The sequence below is a fragment of the Furipterus horrens genome, unplaced genomic scaffold (genome assembly GCF_987537825.1).
Source record: "Furipterus horrens unplaced genomic scaffold, mFurHor1.1.pri manual_scaffold_11, whole genome shotgun sequence".
NCBI classification, from domain to species: Eukaryota; Metazoa; Chordata; class Mammalia; order Chiroptera; family Furipteridae; genus Furipterus; species Furipterus horrens.
This window is the reverse complement of record NW_028327181.1, coordinates 59,792,029-59,815,056: the sequence shown is the minus strand read 5'-3', so window position 1 is coordinate 59,815,056 and position 23,028 is coordinate 59,792,029. Positions and strand designations below refer to the sequence as shown.

Genomic DNA, 23,028 nt, shown 5'->3' with positions numbered 1-23,028 from the left:
AATACTGCTTTTTATAAATCAGAAGTGAATTAAAGAGTCTTTACCCCACCTCAGACCTAATTACTCACCCTTGTCTCCTTGTCATATTTCTGAACTTCTCTTATTTCCAGTTATATGGGAACAGTAGGGACAGATGGCTGTTATTCATATGATGTCATTTATGTTAGGCTAAGTACTACACTTCTTTTTCTTCGTTGACTACGTGGAGATTCTGATCTTTGGAGATTTCTGGTAACTGGTCTAGCGTCTTGTGGTCAGGTTTCAGTCCAGTTGTCAGCCCTGGAGTTACCCAGATCTCTAGAATTTGTACTTTTGTAAGACTAATATGTCTTTCTTGACTGATTCACTATAAGCAAAGACATGTTTTGGGGCTTTTTAAAAGATTTTATTCATTATTTAGAGAGAAGGGAAGGGAGGGAGAGAGATGGAGAAAAACATCTATGTGAGAGAGAACCATCAGCTGGTTGCCTCTCTCCACATCCCTAACTGGGGACCTGGCCCACAGCCCGGGGAATCGAACTGACAACCTTTGGTTCACAGAACGATGCCCCAACTAACTGAGCCACGCGGCTAGGGAAAAGACACATTTGCTTTGCCAGAAGGTACATTTTGAGTCATTTGCCTTGATCTGTGACACTAATGTTATATTACAATATAAATGTTTATCTTATATTCTACAAAATATTGTTGAAAATATTCTTTTACTGGATCCCTCTCAGCATGATGAAGAAACTGACTAGGCTGAGAAGGGTCAGTGATGAGAGGAGAAACCTGTGATGACTGTACACCTGTGGTACTGAAGAAAATTAAGTGAAATAGGAGGAGAAAATGACTCGGATGAAACTCCAAGGGGGTCCATAGCCTTAGGGGGTTTGGTATAGAAGGTTTCTGTAAAAATCAGGTGAAGGAGCATCCAGGTGTCACCACAAAAAGGACGTTTTCTCCTGAATGACGATCCATAATGTAGATGAGAGTTACTAAGTGACTAAAGTAAGAAGCAATATAGTAAGATTTGGGGGAATCAGAATTTAACTTGACAGCTGAGAAGTCCTAGCTACTTGGGGGAAATAGTCCTTTTGTTAAATTTGCACAAACCGTTTCTTTAAATGTGCCTGTTTCCTAAAGTATTGACTTCCTGTTCCTTTTATTCAGCAAAAGCAACCGAGACTTTTGCTGAAACGTTTTCTTCTCTTTTGCCGTTTGGAGTTCTTGCTCTAAACGCAGTCTCCTCCAGGGTTACATTTCATCAAAGGAAGCTGTGCATGAATGCCTTCACCACTCCCAGCTAATTCCGGGGGGGACATATTTTAAGTTAGGGGTGATAACAGATATAAGCAGAACTTTAAAATGTAAATGTTTAGTCTTGTTTGGGCACTGCTGAATTTGTGTTCCAGCCTCGTCTTGTGATTTTTAACTTCTGGCTTGTCTCCCAAAAACCATAAAAATGAACTCTTTGGTTCACATTTTCAGTGGATGTGGTTTGCAGAAATCATAAATAAAAGTAACTTAGGTGGAACAGAGCATTTTCATTTTAATAAATAAGGTGAGAATTACTCCTTTTGCTCTTTACATTTTTTTGGTTCATAAACTTGGAAAGAAGTCTGTGCTTTAAATAAAGCCCCTTTATTTTCAAGGTTTCAGAATGAGCTATGGAGGAAAGAATATTAACCCCAATGATTCCCATTGGAGGGGTGCCCGTCTGGCATGTGACGAGGGCTGCCAGACCTGGAAGGTACCTGTTGTGTTTGAGGACACAGGGGAGCAGGAGGCCATGCACATGCAGTCACCCACAGCTCTGAGATTCCTGTAGCTTCTGCTACTAGTAGTTTGGCACCATCGTGGGGAATGGGCTGTGTTATTATTAGTGCCGAGTCCTCTTAAAGCACTTCTGCTCCAACAGGCAATACCCTGTTTCCATAGCAGCAGCTTTCTGAGGTACCACCGTGGCCAGCAGTATCAAAAGAAGGGACATTGCATGAATAGAGTCTACTTACCCGTAGGTGTCTATCTTTAGTAGATGTCACAGGGGCCACTTTTTAGGGCTAGTAGCCCTCAGCAATATTTTTGGTCTCTTGAGCAGTCCCTTGCTTTCCAAATGATTCTGGCATTGATTACTCATACCTCTCTGCATCATTCTCATCTTATGGTTTTACCTGTTCTTTACATGTATTCCTTGCAAGCTCGTAAAAGACGAGTCCCCATCTAGTGATATTTTTTTCTCTCAGTATCTAGCACAGCACCAATAGGAGGTACTCACTTTGTACTGAAGGATTGAACAAAAGATGGAAGTATTTTTCCTGGAGAATATGTCATTTTCAATGTGGTTTGAAGAGACCATCCCCCTGATCCATGAGCCATTCTTATATGTCTGCCTGCAGAGGTTGACGCTAATCAGCTTACTTACAAACCTCTGTAAGATGGGTAGGCACCTTTGGCTCTTATGTGGAATATGGCATTTCTTCTGGGAGATCTGGGAATAATATTAATAGTTGCCATTTAGTGAGTCCCTTTTATGAGCTGAATCCTCCATCAGGACTCTTTCAGTTGCAGAAGACAAAATCCCAAGTCATACTGCTCTAGGCAAAAGGGGGGATTATTTGGAAGACTCTTGTGTCTTGTCTTAAAGAAATTCAACAGTCAGACGCTGGAAAAGTAGTGCCTCAGCTGGGCTTGTCAAACAGCAGAAGCCCAGCACCGCAATAACGCTCAGGATTATCTCTACCTGGAGACCGGCTTCCTCCCCTTACTGAGGAAGCTTGTCATGATCTAACTCAATTTTACATTTTGCGGCTCCCACCACCATAGAGAGATGAACTCTTTTCCAATTCATTCTGGAAAGTCACAGGAGAACTCCATTTGGCCCACCTTGCGCCTGGCCTGCCTCTGGAACAGCAGACCCCACAAGAACACGGTGAAAGGAAGATTCCTGGGAGCAAGGAGAGATACTGGGTAGACAGTTCCACGGTGCTTATTAATGAGCCCTGTATTCTTTCATAACAAAAAGCCTTTGAGGTAGCTGTTCTTGTACCTGTTCTAGAAGTGGGGAGCCTGTGCCTTCAAGAAGTTAAGTGGCTTGACAGATCGCGCAGTAAGTGGCAAAACCAACATTTAGATCCCAGCCTGCTGGTTCAAAACTTTGCTTTTAACCAATACAACACATGGCTTTTCCAAACAGTAGGAAGGGAGCCAGCAGATATTGGACAGCAGAAATGGTGGCAGAATAGTGGGAAAATATAATTTCCTTCTCAGTAATCTTGAATATTAGCATTTCTTTTTTTCAAAGAACATAAAGCCATACCAGGCCTGGAAATCAGCAACGTTTGCCTCCTTACTGCAGTGGCAACAATGGCATCTTAGTTTAAAATCTCTTAAAGACTGCCTGTGGACTCAGGAGAAAGGCAATATAATTCTCTGAGAGAGCAAACTGCCAAATTCTATGTATCTAAGAACCAGAGAGGATGTTAATTTCTCAAGGCATTTCCACTGGCTCAGATCCCCTCTGTCTGCACAGGTGGCAGGCAGTAGTTCTGAAAACTGAAAAATGAATAAGATGAAAGCAGAGAGCAGTAGAGTTTGCAGGGTTCCATGCTGCTTGTCTTCTGCACACGCGACCTGGTGTGGCATCGGTAGCCAAGCAGTCTCCTGCAGGAGGCAAGGAATATGAAGAATGATGTTTACAGTTAATAATGTACAAAAATACAGACAGTGTAATTGGTTCTGCTGAGTCTTCCAGGCTAGCTCAGTGGGTTGCTTTGCATCTCCCGATTGCAGAATTTGAGTTACTAAAGACCAGGACAGCAACTGCTTCCTAATACATAGGTAACATCCTCGGTGCAGGCTGCAGCCCCGCTCTAGTGCTCAGTTAGGAAACTCCAGTATGGGTAGATTGAAAGCAGACATTTCTGGGTGATTAGTTCTGTTTTTAATCCACATACAGCTTGGAAAGGAAAAGGCACCCCATTTTTTTTTTTTAAAGATTTTATTTATTTTTAGAGAGAGGGGAAGGGAAGGAAAAAGAGAGGGAGAGAAACATTGATGTGTGAGAGTTACATTATTGGTTGCTTCTCACACAGTCCAACTGGGCACGTGGCCTGCAACCCACGCATGTGCCCTGACTGGGAATCAAACTGGCGATCTTTTGGTTCTCAAGCTGGCGCTCAATCCACTGAGCCACACCAACCAGGGTGAGCCCCCATTTTATTTTAAAGAGTGTCTAGGGACAGTGCCAAAACCTTTCAGCACGTTTTCTGATTAGCCAGGTAAAGTATTTTAGTATTTTTAGAAAATAAAACCTTAACGTTTTGTAGGTCTTATGATTCTTCCAATTACAAAATGCTCTTCTTCCTGTGTAAATTGATTACTAGAAATTAGATATCAAATATTAGGGTGTGTTGAGAATGGGCTTGCTTGATGCAGTGACTGCTTTAGAAAAACCTTTTGACTCTGGGAAATGAATTAAATGAAATTTCCTTGACTTCAGTACATTGTTAAAACAAGCAAAAGCATTTCAGCCTGAAAAAAAATCTGGCAGACAGTTTATCTTTCTTTAAGACTGAAATGTAAGATTGTGTGTGAGTCTTATTTGTTTGCTGGAAGAAAAAGGTGGTACCTTCAGGAGAGAGAATTCTTGTGGGATGCCAGATTGAAAATGAGAGAGATAGAGATAGAAACTCTTTGTCTGAGAAAGGATCATACACTTCTTCAGATCCTAGCTTGTCCCTTTTTGCCTTTCTTTGCTGAATGTCATGTGTCTTCGGGTGTTTGACAAAAAACAATGGTTATAATCCCGATAAGAGCATCACTGGAGCATGACATGACCAACAATATCACAGAATTCTGTGCAAACCATGCCCAAAATGTCAGTCCTTCCTGGTGGGCAGTTGCCTGCAGAGGCCTCTGTAGTGGTTTTTGTATCACAACCCAACATTTTTTAGAAGGCTCCAGTGGTTTTAGAATTTACTGACCCCCTTGCAGCATCATGGGCTTTAGACACTGTAACAGCCAAATAGATAACAGTTACAGCAAGTGAGATGCTGCTTTTTGAACCACTGCTTCCAGTTGTGCCTGAAGTGAGGGAGAGCATTCAGAGTGGTAGTCTCAGCACTGCCACTCTTCTGAGAAGTGCCCCTTGATATTTTTAATCAATTGGTGAGTATTTGTCAAGTTCCAATTGCACTCTAGCTTTGGTTAGATGCTGGAGGTGAGGTGACAATATGATATATTGCCAGAATGACTTTTGAAAGTGAGAAGAAGCTATTAATAATTACACTGAAACAGTAGTCATAAACCAGGCCTGTGGTTGTGGCAATGGAAAAGGAATCCTTGAACTATGGGGATTTAAGAATGAATGCATACCCTTGGCCCACACTCTAAAGGATATTTATAGCCATGTTAGAGAGCTAATATTTGTGCACTAAACAATTCAAGAACATTATATATTTTTATTTTTAAGTATATTTTATTGATTATGCTGTTGTCCCAATTTTTTTTTTCCCTTTGCTTCCCCCCTGCCCAGTACCCCCTTTCCCTTCAGCAGTCCCACCCCTCGTAGTTCATGTCCATGGGTCATGCATGTAAGTCCTTTGGCTTCACCCTTTCCTATATTATTCTTAACTTCCCCCTGTCTGTTTTGTACCCACCAGTTATGCTTCTAAGTCCCTGCACCTTTTCCCCATTTCTCCCCCTTCCCCCTCCCAGCTGATAACCCTCCAAATAATCCCCATACCTATGATTCTGTTCCTATTCTGGTTGTTTGCTTAGTTTGTTTTTGTTTTTATTTTTTAGATTCTGTTGATAGTTGTGAGTTTGTTGTCATTTTAATGTTCATAGTTTTGATCTTCTTTTTCTTAAATAAGTCCCTTTAACATTTCATATAATAATGGCTTGGTGACGATGAACTCCTTCAGCTTTACCTTGTCTGGGAAGCACTTTATCTGCCCTTCCATTCTAAATGATAGCTTTGCTGGATAGATTAATCTAGGTTGTAGGTCCTTGCTTTTGATCACCTTGAATACTTCTTGCCAGTCCTTTCTTGCCTGCAAAGTTTCTTTTGAGAAATCAGCTGATAGTCTTATAGGAACTCCTTTGTAGGTACCACTCTTCTTTTCTCTTGCTGCTTTTAAGATTCTCTCTTTTTCTTTAACTTTTGGCATTTAAATTATCATGTGTCTTGATGTGGTCCACTTTGGGTCTAGCTTGTTTGGGACTCTGTGCTTCCTGGACTTGTATGTCTATTTTCTTAGCTAAATTATGGAAGTTTTCCTTCATAATGTTTTCAAAACAGTTTTCAATTTCTTGTTCTTTCTCTTCTCCTTCTGGCACCCCTATGATTTGGATGTTGGTACGTTTAAAGTTGTCTCAGGGGTTCCCAAGCTCTCATATTTTTTCAATTCTTGTTTCCTCATTCTGTACTGGTTAACTGTTTATTTCTTTCTTATGTTCCAAATCGTTGATTTGAACCCCGGTTTTCTTCCCTTCACCATTGGTTTTGTGTATTTTCCTTTGTTTCACTTAGCATAGCATTCACTTCTTCCCTTACATGTTTGTCATACTCAATCATGGCTGTCAAGTCTGTGAGCATTGTTATCACTAGTGGTTTGAACTCCGCGTCTATTATGTTGGCTGTCTCTTTGTCACTTAGTTCTCCCACTAGAGCCTTGATCTGCTCCCTCTTTTGGGCCATACCTCTCTGTCTCCTCAACTTGACAGCCTCCTGTGTTTGTCTCTTTGTCTTAGGTAGAGCTGTCACACCTGTTACATTGTAAGGGGCAGAACCTTAGGTATTTATTAGTGCAGGGTGACAGGTTTTACCATGTTGTGGTGCTGTATGTGGGGGAGGGGCCTGAGAGGAAACAATGGTGCTTGCTCAGCACTCAACCCTTTTCCAGGCACTTCTCGTACTTTCTGTATGGGACTGGCGCCCCTCTCGCTGTTGCCCTGGTTGTGGTTCCTAAGGTGGGTGGATTTGTGATGTTCTAGGATCATAGGGGCCTCTAAACAAGCGGACTCTGCTTAGAGACAGACAGCTTCTTCCACTGCCCCAAGCCCCACTGGTTTTCACAGTCAGAAGCAATGAGGCTTAGTTTTCCTGGTGCCAAAACTGTGAGCTGTGCAGTCTGGTCTGGGGCTGGGATCTCTCCCAAGGTGTCCCTCCTGATTTTTATAATGTGTGACTGTGCTTTCTACTGGCCAGCCACAGCCACTGCCTTGCTGCCGCTGCTGCTGTACCTCCATTGCCACACCGTGTCCTCTCCACCCCTCCTACCTGCCTGGATGAGTATTTCTTCTTTATATCTTTGTTAGACTTCCATGCAATTCGATTATCTGGTAGTTCTGGTTGTTTTTAGTTTTGAGGTAGTTGTATTTCTTCTTATGGTGTAGTGAGAGGCGAAGCATGTCTACCTACGCCTCCATCTTGGCCAGAAATCCCTTATGAACATTACAGTATTCCCTCACTTATCGCGGTATTATGTTCTAGAACCCCCGAGAAGTAGGAACCTTACATTTATTCTACACACTTAAACCTATGTAAGTTTAACAACATATGTATAGAGTACTGCAAAATCTCATGATATAGCGAAAAATCCACGATAAATAATTAAATATAATATTCTTTAAAATCCCACAATACAGTGAGATCGCAATAACTGGACCACGGTATAGAGAGGGACTACTGTATAGTTTTTTAAAAAGTTCTTTTCTGTAATTATCCTGTTACCCTCTTCCACCTCCCAAATCGCTTTCTTCTCTAATGTTGTATCATTTACACAATAGACATGTGCAGACATCTCTTATTTTCAAAAATTCATCCATTCATCCCATCTATTACCCCATTTTTCTTGTGTTATAGCAAAAACTTCTTGAGAAAATAGCGTGTACCAGGGGTCAGCAAACTTTTGCTGTTAAAGGCAAGGTAGTAAATATTTTAGAGTTTAGGTGCCATATGCTCTCTTACAACTACTCATCTCTGCTATTGTAGGGTGAAAGTAGCCAGACAGTACCTGAACGAATGGGATTGGAGTGTTTCAAGCAAACACTAATTTACAAAAACAGGGGCAGACTGGATTTGACTCGTGGCCATTGTTTGCTGGGCCCCGCTCTGTACTCTGACTCCACTTCATCACGCCATCACTGTCCACTGCCATTCCCCCGACATCACCGAGATTGCTCTTATCAAGGTCGCCATTGAATTCCCTGTTGTCAAATTCAGTAGCAATTCTCTGTCCTCATCTTACATGCATTTTCAACAATATCGGACATAATTGCTCTTTCCTTCCTCTTCCAGCACTTTGGACACCAAAGTGACACCACAGTCCCTGTTATTTTTCTTCACGTCACTGGTGGTTTTTCTCTTGCATCTTTTCTTCTTTTCTTCTAGACTTCTGAACATTGGAGTGCCCAAGGGCTCATCCCTGGGCCATTTTCTCTCTCTTCCTTTCCATCTCATTTTGTCTAGACTCTCTTCCTAGATGACTTCCTCTAGTCCTACAGACTTAAACATCATCTAAAAACTGATGACTTCTAAATTTCAATCTCTGGCCCGCACCTCTCTTCCAAGCTTCAGATTCACATGTCCAACTTGGTTTCTTCACTTGATCTCAGATAGACTGTGCACCCTACCACACGAATGGAAACCTTGGTTTCCAGTCCCGCCGCCACCACACACACCTGCCTGTTGGACCTGTTCCTTCCCCTGTCTTTCCTAGCTTAGTACATGGAATAATTCACTGGCTTTTACACCCACATCTCAGAGTGATCCTTGATTCTTCTTTTTCCCTCATCATCCACCTCCAGTCCATCAGTAGGTCCTGCAGGTTGTATTTCATATAAATCCAAATGGATTCCCTTCTTCCCATCACCACTGGCCACCTAGCCAGACCTTTGCCATCCCTTATGTAGACAACAGCAGCTTCCTAACAGGTCTTTCTTCCCTGATTTCACTCCTGTCTCATTATGGTCCACTCTCCACATAGTAGCCAGGGCGTTCTGTTACACATGTAAACCATCTGCCAGTCCCTTGTTTAGACCCTTCCGTGGCTTCTCATTGCACTTAGAACAAAATCCCGTGCTTTTTTCCTAGCCTTTGAAGTCCTTCATGCTCTGGTTCCTGCTTACTCATCCAAATTATTTCTTAACATTTCCCACTTCAATACCACCCAGCCCTCTGCTGTCTTACTTTTTGGTCCTTAGAAACACCAAGGTCTTTTCTTTATCAGGTTCTTTTATTTGTTGTTCTCTCCACTTGGGTTTCTCTTACTCCAGATCTCAAATCCTGACTCTCATCCTGCAGATCTCAGTTCATTTGCTCTTTCTGAGGAGACCTTTTATGACCATGATTTCCCTGGCTCTCATCCTTCTTAACTCCTTCATCATGCCTGTCACACTAAAATTCTCTTCTTATAGTTTTTCCAATATTCTCCCACCTACTACTTCTCAAAGTTCCTTGAGGACAGAGAAGGGAACCATGTTTGTCTTGTCTGCCATTGGATTCCCAGGATCTAGAATAATGCCTGGTACATGGAAGACATTCAATAAATATTTGTTCAGTGATTGAAGGAATGAATTAATGAAATACTGACTAATGTATTTGGGACTACAACTGCCGTAGGAATTCAGAGTAACAGTTTAGATAATAGTCTTCAGTTACAGGTCTGTGTTGCTGGAGAATGAGAATTTGTTTATGGTACAGAATGCAGTTGAAAGACAGCAATTTATTTAGAACATGCTCCTCTTACAACTGTTATTTTAAAACACTCTGGCCCAAATAAGTTTTAAAGTTGTCACCTCCTTCCAGAAGTCTCTTTAGACCTCCCTTCCTTCTGTCTCTCTTCCTACCAAACCAACAAACCAATATTGATGATGGTCCTTCTGGGACCCCATAGCACTCTGTACATATCTTTATCATATCTCAATGTTCTTATGGTTTATTAGCCTACTAGCTCTTTGCCTTACTAGATTATAAACTAGAGAGCAGGAATTGTTTTTATCCCTGTATCTCCAGTATAGTGTTGTTGATTGAATAAAGTGGATATTAAAATTGGTTATAGTTCTTGAAGAACATAGCCAAAATAAAAAAAGATTTTGCAATTATCCTAGAAAGAAAATTTATAATCCAATGTTTAAAAAATATGATGCCATCATTGAAAAATGTCTTTCTTAAATGAAGAGGGCTTTTGAGGTAAATGAAGTTCTTTTTTAAAAACACATTAATTTATAATAACTTACTATTATAGCTACAACTTTACAAAATTTGTTGGCATGGCAAGTAAAAAATTATTTTCCTGTATAATTTCCTAGGTTAATTAACCCAGCATTTTGTTTAATATATGTAGATGGCAAAACTGGTTTATGTTGCTTAAAAGGTCTGCAGTTGAAATGCTGGAACAACCATAACTACTGTGGCCAGTGTGCTTCCTGATGGGCCCTGAGAGTGTGTGTCTGTGTGTGTCTGTATGTGTACCCCGTGATTGGTTGGTTGTAAATTCAACTTAATAAACATTCATTGAACACCTACTCTATTTTTCTGAGCACTGCCCTCGGTATCAGGGAGTCACAGTGAGTGAGACATGTCCCTGCCCTCTAGGATCACATAGTCCAACCAAAAGGTAGACCCCCAAAGAATTATTATAAATGTGAGGTATACATCAAGGACCATGGGCACCAGATGGTGAATGAATGGATTCTACTGTGTGCTTCGTGTATGTCTATGGGAGAGGGTGTTGGGAGGGAAGAGGGAGTTAGGGGAAAGGATGGAGAAGAAATGGCACTTGAACTAGGCCATGGGACACAACAGAGATTTGCCCACAATCAGTAGCTGTAGCTGTGTTGAGCGTTTTATTTTGGAAGTTCACTCTTTTTGGTTATAACTAGACATCTGATCATTTATTCCTTATCATTTTTATTTTGTTAGAACTTGATTTTGGTTTGTCATAATCTTATGAAACCTAAGATTGGGTGGTATAGCAGTTGTCAATGCTCAAAAGAATTTTGTATCCTGCTTTTGAGGAGATGAATATTAGAAACAAATTTTTAAAATTTATTTTAATTATAGTTGACATACAATATATTAATTTGAGGTGTACAACATAGTGATTAGACATTTATTAATATCTACCTTATGAAGGAATCACCATAAGTTTAGTAACCATCTATCACTATACATAGTTATTATTATATTATTGATTATATTCCCTGTGCTGTACATTACATCATCATGATTTCTTTATAACTGGCAGTTTGCATTTCTTAGTTTCCTTCATCGACCCCCCTCTGTCCCACCCATGGCATCCATCAGTCTGTTCTGTTTCTATAAGCCTGTTTCTGTTTTATTTTGTATGTTTGTTTATTTTGTTTTTTACATTCTGCATATGAGTAAAATCGTACAGTATTTGTCTTTCTCTGTCTGACTTATCTCACTTGGCATAATACCCTCTAGATCCATCCATGTTGTTGCAAATGGCAAGATCTCATTCATTGTCTATATGTAGCACACCTTCTAGCCACTCATCTGTTGACGGACACTTAGGCTGCTTCCATATCTTGACTATTATAAATAATGCTGCAATGAACGTAGAGGTGTATATATCTTTTCAAATTAGTGTTTTGGGTTTTGGGGGAGGTAGATACCAAAAGTGGAACTACTGGGTCATATGGTAGTGCTAGTTTTAATTTTTTGAGGAATCTTCATACTGTTTTCTGTAGTGACCGCACCAACAGTGCACTAGGGTTCCCTTTTCTTCACATCACTTACTGTTTGTTATCTTTCTGAGAATAGCCCATCCGCCGGCTGTGAGGTGATAGCTCGCTGTAGTTTTGCTTTGCCTTTCCCTGATGATTAGTGCTGTGGAGGAGGGGCGGGGAGGTGGGTGGGGTGGGCATGGATTCACTCAGGGAATGGCTAAAACAGGATGAGTAGCTAGTAGGGGGGTCTAGAGATTGTGTGTGAGAGGGAAAATTGTCAGAGGAGAATATTATATATGTGTCTCTGTCTATACATATATGCATACATGCATTTGTTTACGTTGGTCATAAGTCCTGGAAATAAACTTAATATTCATGCAGCTTTTTACACTTATTATATCATTAAGTCTTCCAAGAACCCTGGAAGTAAGTGCTATTGTCCTCACTTTTCAGACAAGGAAACTGATGCCCAGAGCAGTATAGCTAGTGAGTGACAGCAGAGGCAGGCCTAAGACTCCTGCCTCTTGGCTGGAAAATTGAGCATTTTCTCAGGATGCCACATCTGTTTCGGGGTGCTACGTCCTGAAACGAGAAAGACAGTATGGCAGGAAGCTGAGTGAGGTGGTGGAGCAGCTGCTGGAATAGTGTCATTTCAGACCTGGCCACAAACGGGCCAAAGGATGACTTCTCAGGGGGGCTTCTGCTTCATTGCAGAAGCTATAACACAGTCACATGCACCAACTTAACATCCTTGTCCCCACATGTGAAACTCCTGTAAACCCCAGAGGAGGTGGAAGAAGATCAAAAGAAAACTGTGTTTGGAATTGAGCTGCACACAGGGCAGGGAGCTCAGAAGAAGAAAGGATTCCCAATATCAGAAGTGGACTGCTTGGAAAACCTGGGAAGGAAAGTGAGATAATTTCTACCCCTAACAAGGAAGGAATTTTCTGCAGAGGAAGCCAACATAAATTTGCTTTGTGAGGATTTTTAGCAAAAAAACAAGATGTATGAGTTCATAGTCTAAAGGCAGCTCTTCCATTGGGCATAGCTGAATTCAGAGGTTCAGATAATTCCATCAGAGCTTTTGTCCTTCTTCGTTTCAGCTTTGCTTCCCTCTTCCCTCTGTGAGGGTGTCCTTCTCAGGGAGGCTGGCTGGTTTTTTGTGCACGCTAACACGGCCACACACAGTCCTGGTGTTACGTTGGCCTTGTCATTACATTTATAACAGGCTAGTGGGCCTGATGAAGACAGGCCACTCTTAAATCCAAAATAAACAAAGTGCTTTTGATGAAATGAAGCATGAGTTCTTCTTTTGGCTGCTGCATCTTTTATAAGTACATATGCTCTACACGTGTGTGGCTTTTGCACCCTCACAAATCCCTGAATATTGCTTCCCCTACTCACAGAAGCTACTGTGGGTTGTAATACTTTTAATGTGTGGCATTCATCTTCGCAGGTTTTTATTTCAGTGGAAACATTTAGCTCACCGTGAGCTCAGTGTCCCTTTCTAACTTCACTTCATTGGTTTCCAAGCGGGGTACTATAAATATCTTTAGGCTTTGCTGCAGCTCTGGAGTCCCCATGGGCAGTTTTGATTTTTTTGAAGGCACAGTCTTCTGGAACTTCCAAAATTCAGAGCTTCCCCAGCCCCAAATTAGAGCCACCTCCGTCTCTACAGGTTTTTAAGGTGACTGTACATGTATGTGTGTCCATGTGCACACGCATGCACAATGTGCATGTCCTGTTTATTTGTTGTCATCAGTACATGTAGTAATCACTGAGATAGGGGGAAATAGTTTACTTTTAAATTAAAACTTTATGGTGCATATTGGCAAGAATCCTGAGTATTTGCCTGTATCCAAATGCTGGACTCCATCTCATCTACTTCGGTCCAGTAAAATTGTCAGCATAAGTGCAATGAATCAAGAGAACTTTATTAATTTTCTTCTGAAGCTGGACTTGATTACAGTGTAGGGACTGGTGCTGTCTGGTTTTTCATTTATTTCTCTTATTTTAGGCACTTGAGGAGGCCCAGAAAGCAATTCAGCAACTCTTCGGCAAAATCAAAGATATCAAAGACAAAGCAGAAAAATCAGAGCAAATGGTGAGTTTTGGTTTCTTCCTAACTTTTTGCACCAGAAGAGGAAGTTTGCATCTCATCATCATAATGACTTCTACTCCCATTTTCTGTCAGCCACAGCACCCATGTGTCTAAAACAAACCCTCTGAATATATCCTGGATCACTTCAGGGGGAGGAGCTGCTGGAGATGCAGTGACTCACATTCCCTACAGCCCCATATTTGCAGCTCTGTGTTTACATAGGAAAAGTTTTCTTCTCCTTTCCCCAATAGTTCCCTAGTCATTTTGAATTCCTTTGTCTAGCATTTGTTTATATCATGTATTTTACATCAGGCATAGTACTAGGCTTGTGTTAGTTGCTCAGTGAATGTAAGCTATTATTAAGATATACAATATATAACTTGGTATCACATGAAAACTGGTCCAGGATCTGGGAAGCGAATGTATCCTGCCCGTGATACATGCTTATCGTTTTGATTAAGTTCTCTCTCTACAAGTACATGTCCTCCAGTGATGTACAGTGAAGACCCCAGTGCTCACCAAGAATCCACACATACTCCGCGGGAGGCACTATGAAATGCCAGCTCCTGGGCTGAGATTCTGACTGTGTAATATAATGTCCCTGAGTTCTAGTTTCTTTAACTGCAAATAAGAATAATAACATCTAGCTCAAAGAGTTGTAAGAAGTAAGTATATGGACTTCCGGCCAAGATAGAGGCATAGACAGACATGCTGCATCACCCTGCACAACTAAGAAGGAATACAACTATCTCAAAACTAGAAACAACCAGAAGTTCCAGAAAATCAAAGCACATGGAAGTCCACCAAACAAAGATATAAAGAAGAAATACTCATCCAGACAGGTAGGAGGGGTGGAGCCAGGGTAGAGAGGACTCGGTGTGGTGGTAATAGCAGCAGGCCGGCGGAAAGCACAGTTACACATTTTAAAAAGTCAGGAGGGACACTTGGGGAGTGTTCCCAGTTCCTCACCAGACCACGCAGCTCACGGTCCCAGCACCGGGGAAAATCGAGCCTCATTGCTTCTGACTGTGCAGACCAGTGGTGTTGGGGCGGAGGCAGAAACTGCTGGTCTCTCAGCAGAGTCCGCTTGTTTAAAGGGCCCCCACGGTCCTAGAACGTTCGCAGACCCACCCCCTTTGGGAACGACGGCCAGGGCAGCAGCTAGAGGGGCGCCAGCCCGGTGTGAAAGTGGGAGAAGTGCCTGGAAAAGGGACGAGTGCTGGGCAGGCGGCTTTGTTCCCTCTCGGACCCCTTCCCCCACATACAGTGCCACAACGTGGTGAAACAGGTCTCCCTGTACTGACGAATCCCTACGGCTCTGCCCCTTACAACATAGTAGGAGCGACAGCTCTCCCTGGGACACGGAAGCAAACAAACACAGGAGACTTCCGGCCAAGATGGAGGCCTAGACTGACACACTCTGTCTCACTCCACAACTAAGAAGGAATACAACTCCTGCAAAACCAGAAATAACCAGAATTTCCAAAAATAAATGGAAGTCCAACTTATGAAGTTATAAAGAAGTGGTGCTCATCCGGACAGGTAGGAGGGGCCAAGCCGGGGTGGAGAGGTCAAGCTGTGCTGTCCACGGCAGCAGCAGTGACGGAGGCAGGACAGCGGTAAGCACAGACACCCGTATTTAGGGGGAGGCAAGAAGCACCTGGGGAGCACCCCCAGCTGCAGACCAGACCCGTCAGCTTGCAATTCCAAAGCTGGGGAAGGCAGACCTCCATTGCCTTGGACTGTGAGGCCTGGAGGGGGTGGGGACAGAGGAGGAGGCTCCCAGTCTCTCAGCGGAGAGTGAACGGCAGGATTCCATCTTGGACCCCCACCCCCACAGAAAACACCACAGTGTGGTGGGACGGGCCACCTGGTTGTGACAAGTGCACGGGGCTCCACCCCCTATAGCATAGGAGGTGTGACAGCCCTGCCCAGGAAGCAAAGGTAAACACAAAACAGTCAGGATGGCACAGATCATGATAGAGATCCCAGTGACGCAGCTGTCCAGAGAGCAAATATCTAATCTAATGAAGCAGCAGATAGGAAATCTTTCTGAGGCTCAGTTCAGAGCTCTGGTTATAAAAATGCTTAAAGACCTAACAGCAGATCTTAAACAAGATGGGGAAGGAATGAAGGCTAGTCCTGCTGAAATGAACAAAAACACATATGAAACTAGTAGTGAGGGCAAAGAAAACCAGGGATCAAATCAACAAATCGGAACATAGGGATGGAACAAACAGTCAACCAGTGCAGAAAGAGGAAACGAGAAGTGAGGAAAATGAGGAGAGGCTCAGAAACTTATCGGACAGCTATAAGCGGGCCAACATCCAAATCATAGGGCTGCCAGAAGGTGAAGAAGAAGAACTAGAAATTGAAAAATTATGTGAAAAAATAATTAAGCAGAACTTCCCTAACTTGGAGAAGGAAATAGACTTATAGGTCCAGGAAGCACAGAGAGTTCCAAAAGATCTGGACCCAGGGAGAACCACACCAAGACACATTATAATCAAAATGTCAAAAATTAAGGATAAAGAGAGAATCTTCAAAGCAGCAAGAGAGAAGAAGAGAATTATGTACAAAGGGGTCCTAATAAGACTATCAGCTGATTTCTGAAAAGAAACTGCAGGCAAGAAAGGACTGGCAAGAAATATTCAAAGTAATGAAAAGCAAAAACCTACAGCCACAATTACTCTATCCAGCAAAGCTGTCATTCAGAATAGAAGGGCAGAGAAAGTGCTTCCAGGATAAAATAAAACTGAAGGAGTTCATCAGATCCAAACCACTGTTATATGAAATGTCAAAGGAACTTGTTTAGAAGGAGGATCAAAACTATGAACATTAAAATGAAAATTGTATCACAACAGCCAACAACAAGCTAGGGAATTGAAACAAAGGCAGACTAAGTAGGCAACGAGAGGGGGAAAAGAATTATAGGTATGGGGAACATTTTGGGGGGAGGTCGGCAGGGAGGGGGATGGGGGAAAGGGAGGGAGATGGTACAGGAGTTAAGAAGCATAGTAGGAGGGAGTGGAGTAGATAAGATGTTGAGTAGAACTATATGCACAACCAGTGGACATGGACTAAGGGGTGGGGGACAGCTGGAGGGATGGGCGGCCACTGGGTGGAGGGGAACAAAGGGAAAAGAAATTGGGACAACTGTAAGAGCATGAACAATAAAGCATATTAAAAAATAATAAAAAATTAAAAAATAACGTATAGGTTCTGGAGCCAGAAAAAAAAAAAGTATTTCTCGGTGAAATGATATGAGGTCTGGGATTTTAAATACTCCAACTCTCCCCCAAAATTGTGGGGGTGGTAAATAAAATATAATTGGCAAATTTTAAAAAAAGTAAATATATGAAGAACATTGAGCGTAGTATGAGGCTTGTGTTAGTTGCTCAATGACTGGAAGCCATTATTACTGTTTTTTCCCCTACTTTTTTTGGTTACAAAATCTTTGCAGGTTTGTGGGTGTGGAACTGAGCTGTGTAGGTCATAATCTTTGAGTTCATGCAGGGTGATCCAACTTAAAAAAAAAAACAGGTCTTAACTCATACTGAGTTTTTCAGTCTAATGGGAGAGATATTTGTGCATGGTATCAGGGCTCTCCCTTCGTTCCAGGTACCAAGAGCCTGGGAAAGCAAGTTGCTCTTCAGAAATGTTCTTGGTCAAACAGACTCAGGCAGTCAGTGGAAGATTTCACCTCGGTGTTAGTGAAGTTGGAGAATGGTTTCTGCTTCATTACTGAGTATACCTTTCTGGTGACTGAAATATACAGTCTAACTGCAGTTCTGGAACATCTTGGTTCTTGAACAGTTCAGTTCTTGACCAAGCTGTTCATGGAAAAAAAAGTCTCGGTTGTCTAACAAAACTTTGGGTCTCTATTCTCTACCCGACAACCTTTGCGTGCGGATACCTGTATGAACAGTCATGTGTGTCTCTCAGACAACAAAGAAGATTCAGTTTTCAAACCGATCACTTCTCGAACAGTTTTCCAGAATGAATCAAGTTCAAGAACTGAGGCTCCACTGTACTTGCATTCCCAAATACGGACTTTCTTACTCTTGGACCTGCCAGGTCAACACTGTCGGAATTTTACTCCTCAATTTCCTTCTCACTCCCTGAAGACATTACACATTAAGCTTATGTTGCAGGGTTTACATTTTAATCTTCAAATTTGAGGGAAAGTCTTTCTTTTCTGGAGACTGGACAGTAAGTTCTAGTTCCATGAATAAATACCATCTGAACAGAATTAGCAAACAAATACCATCTATTTTGTCCTGAACTGAGTAGTCCCAGTGGCAGGAGGCATACTTTTCTGACCTTGTTCAAGAGGAGGTGCATTGTGCTTGCGCCTGGGCCCTGTATACTCCATACTAAGCTTCTGTTTGGATCACTCTGCTTGGGATGCAAAATAAATGCATTTCATTCTCACAACTGAGGATTTTATAACCTTGGGTAAAGGCATTTGAAGGAATGCTAAATTAAATTTAAATGGGCTGATTGGGTATTATTTTCATTATCTACTGTGAGAAAGCCTATGGCTTCTCCGAGGGCTAACCTGAGGGTTTTTTTTTATTTTGTTTTTCAGTTATGGTTTACATTCAATATTATTTTGTATTAGTTTCAGCTGTAACCTGAGAGTTTTTTCCTTGCTTCATTTGCATTATTTTCTCGGAAAGCTGCTTGCAGATGGGTTTACATCCTTTCTAACCTTCCTCCGTTTTCTCCTGTCATTTTCAATATTTAGGTTAAAGAGATCACCCGCGACATCAAGCAGCTGGACCACGCCAAGCGCCACCTGACCACCTCCATCACGACGCTGAACCACCTGCACATGCTGGCAGGCGGCGTTGGCTCCCTCGAGTGAGCAGTGTCGGCTTTCTCTTTGGGGCCCACGGGAAATGAATGTGTCACATGTAGAAAATGGCATCCTAGGTTTATTTACTTCTCAGGCAGGGAAATCTCACTACCCTGCCCCACTTTCTGCAAATCCGTCTCAAATGTGCAGTCACCAGATTTGCTCTGTGCCCTCTGGTGTTCAAAACCTAACAAGCGGCCTGACACTCTCAAAGCTTGTGGAGAATGACTCCAATAATACGGGTCGTTTCCATGTGGCAGATCAGAGCTCTACCACGGAGGACCACCTGGTGGTTCAGGTCCATGGTCCCTCCCCACAGCCTCGGCCTTGGCAAGTCTTCCTGCCCGTGTCGGCTGAGTTGCACTGTCTTTCAGTGTATCGTGTGGAAACAGATCTTTGATTTATCATTCAGCTCACTTTTTTTTTTTTTTAAACCCACAAAGACCCTGGTTTGTTTATTCACTTATTTTTAGAGAGAGGGGAAAGGAGAAAGAGAGGGATAGAAACATCACTGTGTGGTTGCCTCTCGCGCCCCCAACTGGAGACCTGACATGCAACCTAGTAATGTGCCCTGACTGGGAATCAAACCAGCAACAGTTGGCTCACAGGCCGATGCTCAATCCACTGAGCCACAGCAGCCAGGGCTCAACTCACTTTTTCAAATGCAGTAGCTTCCTGTTTGGTTTATAGAGAAGCTGTAGAGAATGATGCATGAGGACAAATAATATTAGAAGAAAAACAGTGTAAGGGCTTCCTTTGTTAGTAAGATTCTGACATGTCGGTTCTCTCCTGTGGTCTGTCTAGGGCTGAGGATTCCCCCTGCCCCAGCCTCAGTGTAATCTCATGTGTAGAGAGAGAAAGAGCATCTTCAATGAAATTAAATGCAGTATCCAAGGTTGGGGTGGGGATAGGGGCAGACTACTTCCTCATCTCTCCCAGGGGTTGTATGAGTTTCAGCAGACCCTGGTTGGTTCTCCTGTGAGCAGTGATCAGAGTGATTAGAGGCCAGTGGGAGACTGGAAGGGTACTTGCCTTGTCCCTCCCTCAGATGCTCAGTTTTCCACAAACTATCTGACCAGGCAGTGGGAGCGACATCATATCTTGGCTTGAACTTGATCCTAGCTTCTAAAATGCTTCTTAAGGGAAGTCATAAATTATACTTTTATTTTAAAAGCCCAACCCTAACAAAAGATTTCGATCTAATAGTTTGTCCTTCCTTGATGTGTGTAACTCTTGATTTTATCAACATCCTTTTTTTTATGTTTCATTAACCTTTGCAACAGGGAAAGTCGACATACTTGACAGAGTTGCTTAACATGGTTTATAATCTACAGATTGATGTTAACATGTAAATGCGCATAAATGCCCTTTGTTGTATCCTGGGAATCTTCAAATGGTAACATCCTTACCCTTGTTCTATGTCAAAAGCCTGCTAATCCCATTAATAACCCAATCCCAAATTCAGTCTTTTCAGATTTTCCCTCCCCAACCCAATGAGAATCCATTGTTCACACTTTTTTTTTTGAACACCCTCCATGCCAAAAGCACATAACTAATACTTCTGTTTCGAACTCAGTTCATCCTCTTTGGTATTAGTTAGATGTGTATTTGGCTCTCTTCCTGAGTAAATGTTACCACCTTGAGGATTTTGACATGGTCTTATTCCCTCTCCCCACCACCAACTGCACAGCATCATACTTTTTCAGTGCTCAGTAAATGCTTATGAAATCAAGTTGATGTTTGTTTTAGACACCTGTATCTTATGTCCTTAGTGTTTTTTTAGAGTTCTCAACTTTTTTCTTCCTTGCAGAGCCATGACCAGGCGAAGACAGTACGGAGAAGTTGCTAATCTTCTTCAGGGTGTAATGAATGTCCTGGAGCACTTCCACAAGTACATGGGAATTCCACAGATCCGGCAGCTTTCTGAGAGGTAAAATGTCATTGGAGAAAATGACCTTCCCTTTTAGGAAAAGATGGTACTAGGAAGTGCTTAAGCACTTCACTCAGCATATTCATTATAGAATCTGATTATAAGAAAGACCCTTAAATGTCATCCGATCTAACTCCATGTGATGCAGGCGTCCCATCTGCCACAGCCTGACTGACTCCTGACCGTGTCCTCCAAAGCGCCTGAGCCAGCTGTCTGCTGGCCTGCCATCATCGCAGCGGCAGCTGACGAGCTGTATGTCTGAACACCTCAGTTATCTGCCTTTGTGAGCGAAACTATTCCAATTGTCTGTTTCTTTGTAACAAACAGCCACAAGACTCAGAATGTCTAGTCTACCACATTTTAAAAATATGGTTCTGGATTTTTCTTAAACTCTTTCTGTTATTGGTAAGGCTCTGGGGCAGGAAGGGGAGGTTGCGCCATGTGCTCCGTGTGCCGAAGAACTGTTCAGGAATGTCGGAACAGAGCTTGGCAGAATAGTAGGAAAGTCGCCACCCTTTCCCTCGTCCTTCCTAACCCTTTCACACTTAGAGATGGCTGATCGCCATGTCCCACTGGCATGGAAAGCAGCTGAGACAGTAGACGAGCAGGGCTTTATGAGCTGCGAGAAAGAAGGAAGCTTGGGTTGGGGAGATAGGCTTGCTCTCAGTGGATGGGGAAGGAGGGGAGGGGGCAGTGTCTCCTCCCCTTACCCTCGTGATAGTCCAGAGTTGACCTGTTTTTCCCTTTCATTTATTCTTACCCTCATTTACCTAATAGGCACTTACTGTGTGCCTTCTATATCCTAGACCCTGTGCTGGAGAAGTGAAGGCACAAAGATAAGGAACACACACTCCCTGCTGTCACGGAGTTCACCATTTTTGTGTAGAGAAGACAGATGCCAACATAAAATTTCAGTATAGCACGGATCTAACAAAACTGGCGTCCTGATATTTGCTGTATAAGGCATAGCAGGATCTTATAGGAGGACTTGATAGTCTGAACCTTCAGGGGCTGAGGATAGGGGTCATAGAAAACTTCAGTTTTAATTGGATTGTAAAACAATAGGATCTTACCACCAAGAGAAGAAGGGGGAATAGAAGAGAGGGAGCACTGTGGCCTTTTGGGAGATGATGGAGAGTGAGAGCCTGCGAAGGTAGGTAGGGTCAGAGTTCATGTGTCTTGCTAAAGAGAACCTATTCTTTATTTGGTGGACAGTGAAAGATTTTAAGCAGGAAGGGGCAGGATCTTATTTGTATTTTGTAAAAGTCTGGTGGATTACAGATACAAAACACTGGGGGCTGAGACTATGTTCTGGACTAGAAAAGATAAGGACCATACCATGAGGTCAGGGAGGTGTGTTCAGGAGTCGGTTACCAACTGGTTGGTTGTGTGTGATGGACATTGCTGATGGCAGGGATGTAGCAGAACTGAATTTTATTTATAAAAAAACAATGTAGAGACAAACACGAAAATGTACTCTTTTAGGACTCTGCTTTCCAACTTTCTTTCAAAGAGGTAGTTTTATAAATTTGAAGGAATGATGTGATCACTGTTGTAATGACATCCCCATTAGAAAGAGAAAAATCTAGCACTTTGTCAATATATTTATTTCAGTGCTCCAGACATTCATTATAATGTAGGATTACTGCAAATACAGGAGGATTTGCTTTTCCTTTAGTGGAAAATCTATTTGTAAAAATTTTGTGTAGGTTGATATAAAGTATGTGCTATTAAGTAACACTAAAAATAACACAAGAGAAGAAACCTTCTTGTTTATAGTGCTTGACTACAGTTGCTTTTTAAGAGGTTTTAAAAGTTTGAGGAAAGTCCAGACTTCTTATTTGTAGCATCATTTCTGGTGATTTTCCTTCCTGATGTTTACATGGTGATGGTAGAACCATCTGGCAATGATAGAAATAGCTGCCTGTCTGGGGAGGAGGGGAGAGAGTTATACCCTATGCATTGCTTCAGTTTCTCTAATACTTTGCTGTCTATAAGTTGTAGAAATTGTACAAAAGGTTTTATTTTGAAATCTTTGCCTGTACATTTGAAATAGGAAGTTCATGGACCTTGATTTGAATATAGCCATTTTTTCCCCAACTGCCCTTCTAGAAAATGCTTAAACATTATATAGCATTGAAGGAAAGATTTTTTAAATGTCATCTTTACATTACAAATCCTCCTGGCTTAAGAATATTTATGAAAGCAAATGTTTCTAGTAATTAGTCAATGTTTCCTGAGGAAGAATGGAAAACTCTTGCATTCTCTTGAAAATTGTGAAACCCTTGGACTAAAAAAATATTTTCAGGGCTTTTCTTAATCTCTTACGTGTGTGAGATACTTGGCTGATTGGGATCACGTGGTGCAGTGATAAAAGAAAATAAAAGAGAATAAAAAGGCCTGCCTACCTGTGTGTCTTTGATAAGTTCCTTCTGAAAGAACTTCAGTTTCAAAAGT

The 23,028-nt window shown here is 42.1% G+C and overlaps 1 protein-coding gene across 1 annotated transcript in view; it reads left to right on the top strand.

The window, feature by feature from the left end:
* The window catches only part of VPS53 (VPS53 subunit of GARP complex), a 134,250-nt gene that overhangs the window by 25,842 nt on the left and 85,380 nt on the right, over positions 1-23,028 (top strand). Inside the window, exons 5-7 of the mRNA XM_090257191.1 lie at positions 13,697-13,783; positions 18,531-18,646; positions 20,452-20,571. Of these exons, the coding sequence (XP_090113317.1) occupies positions 13,697-13,783; positions 18,531-18,646; positions 20,452-20,571 (323 nt within the window). The remainder of the gene's footprint in view (positions 1-13,696; positions 13,784-18,530; positions 18,647-20,451; positions 20,572-23,028) is intronic.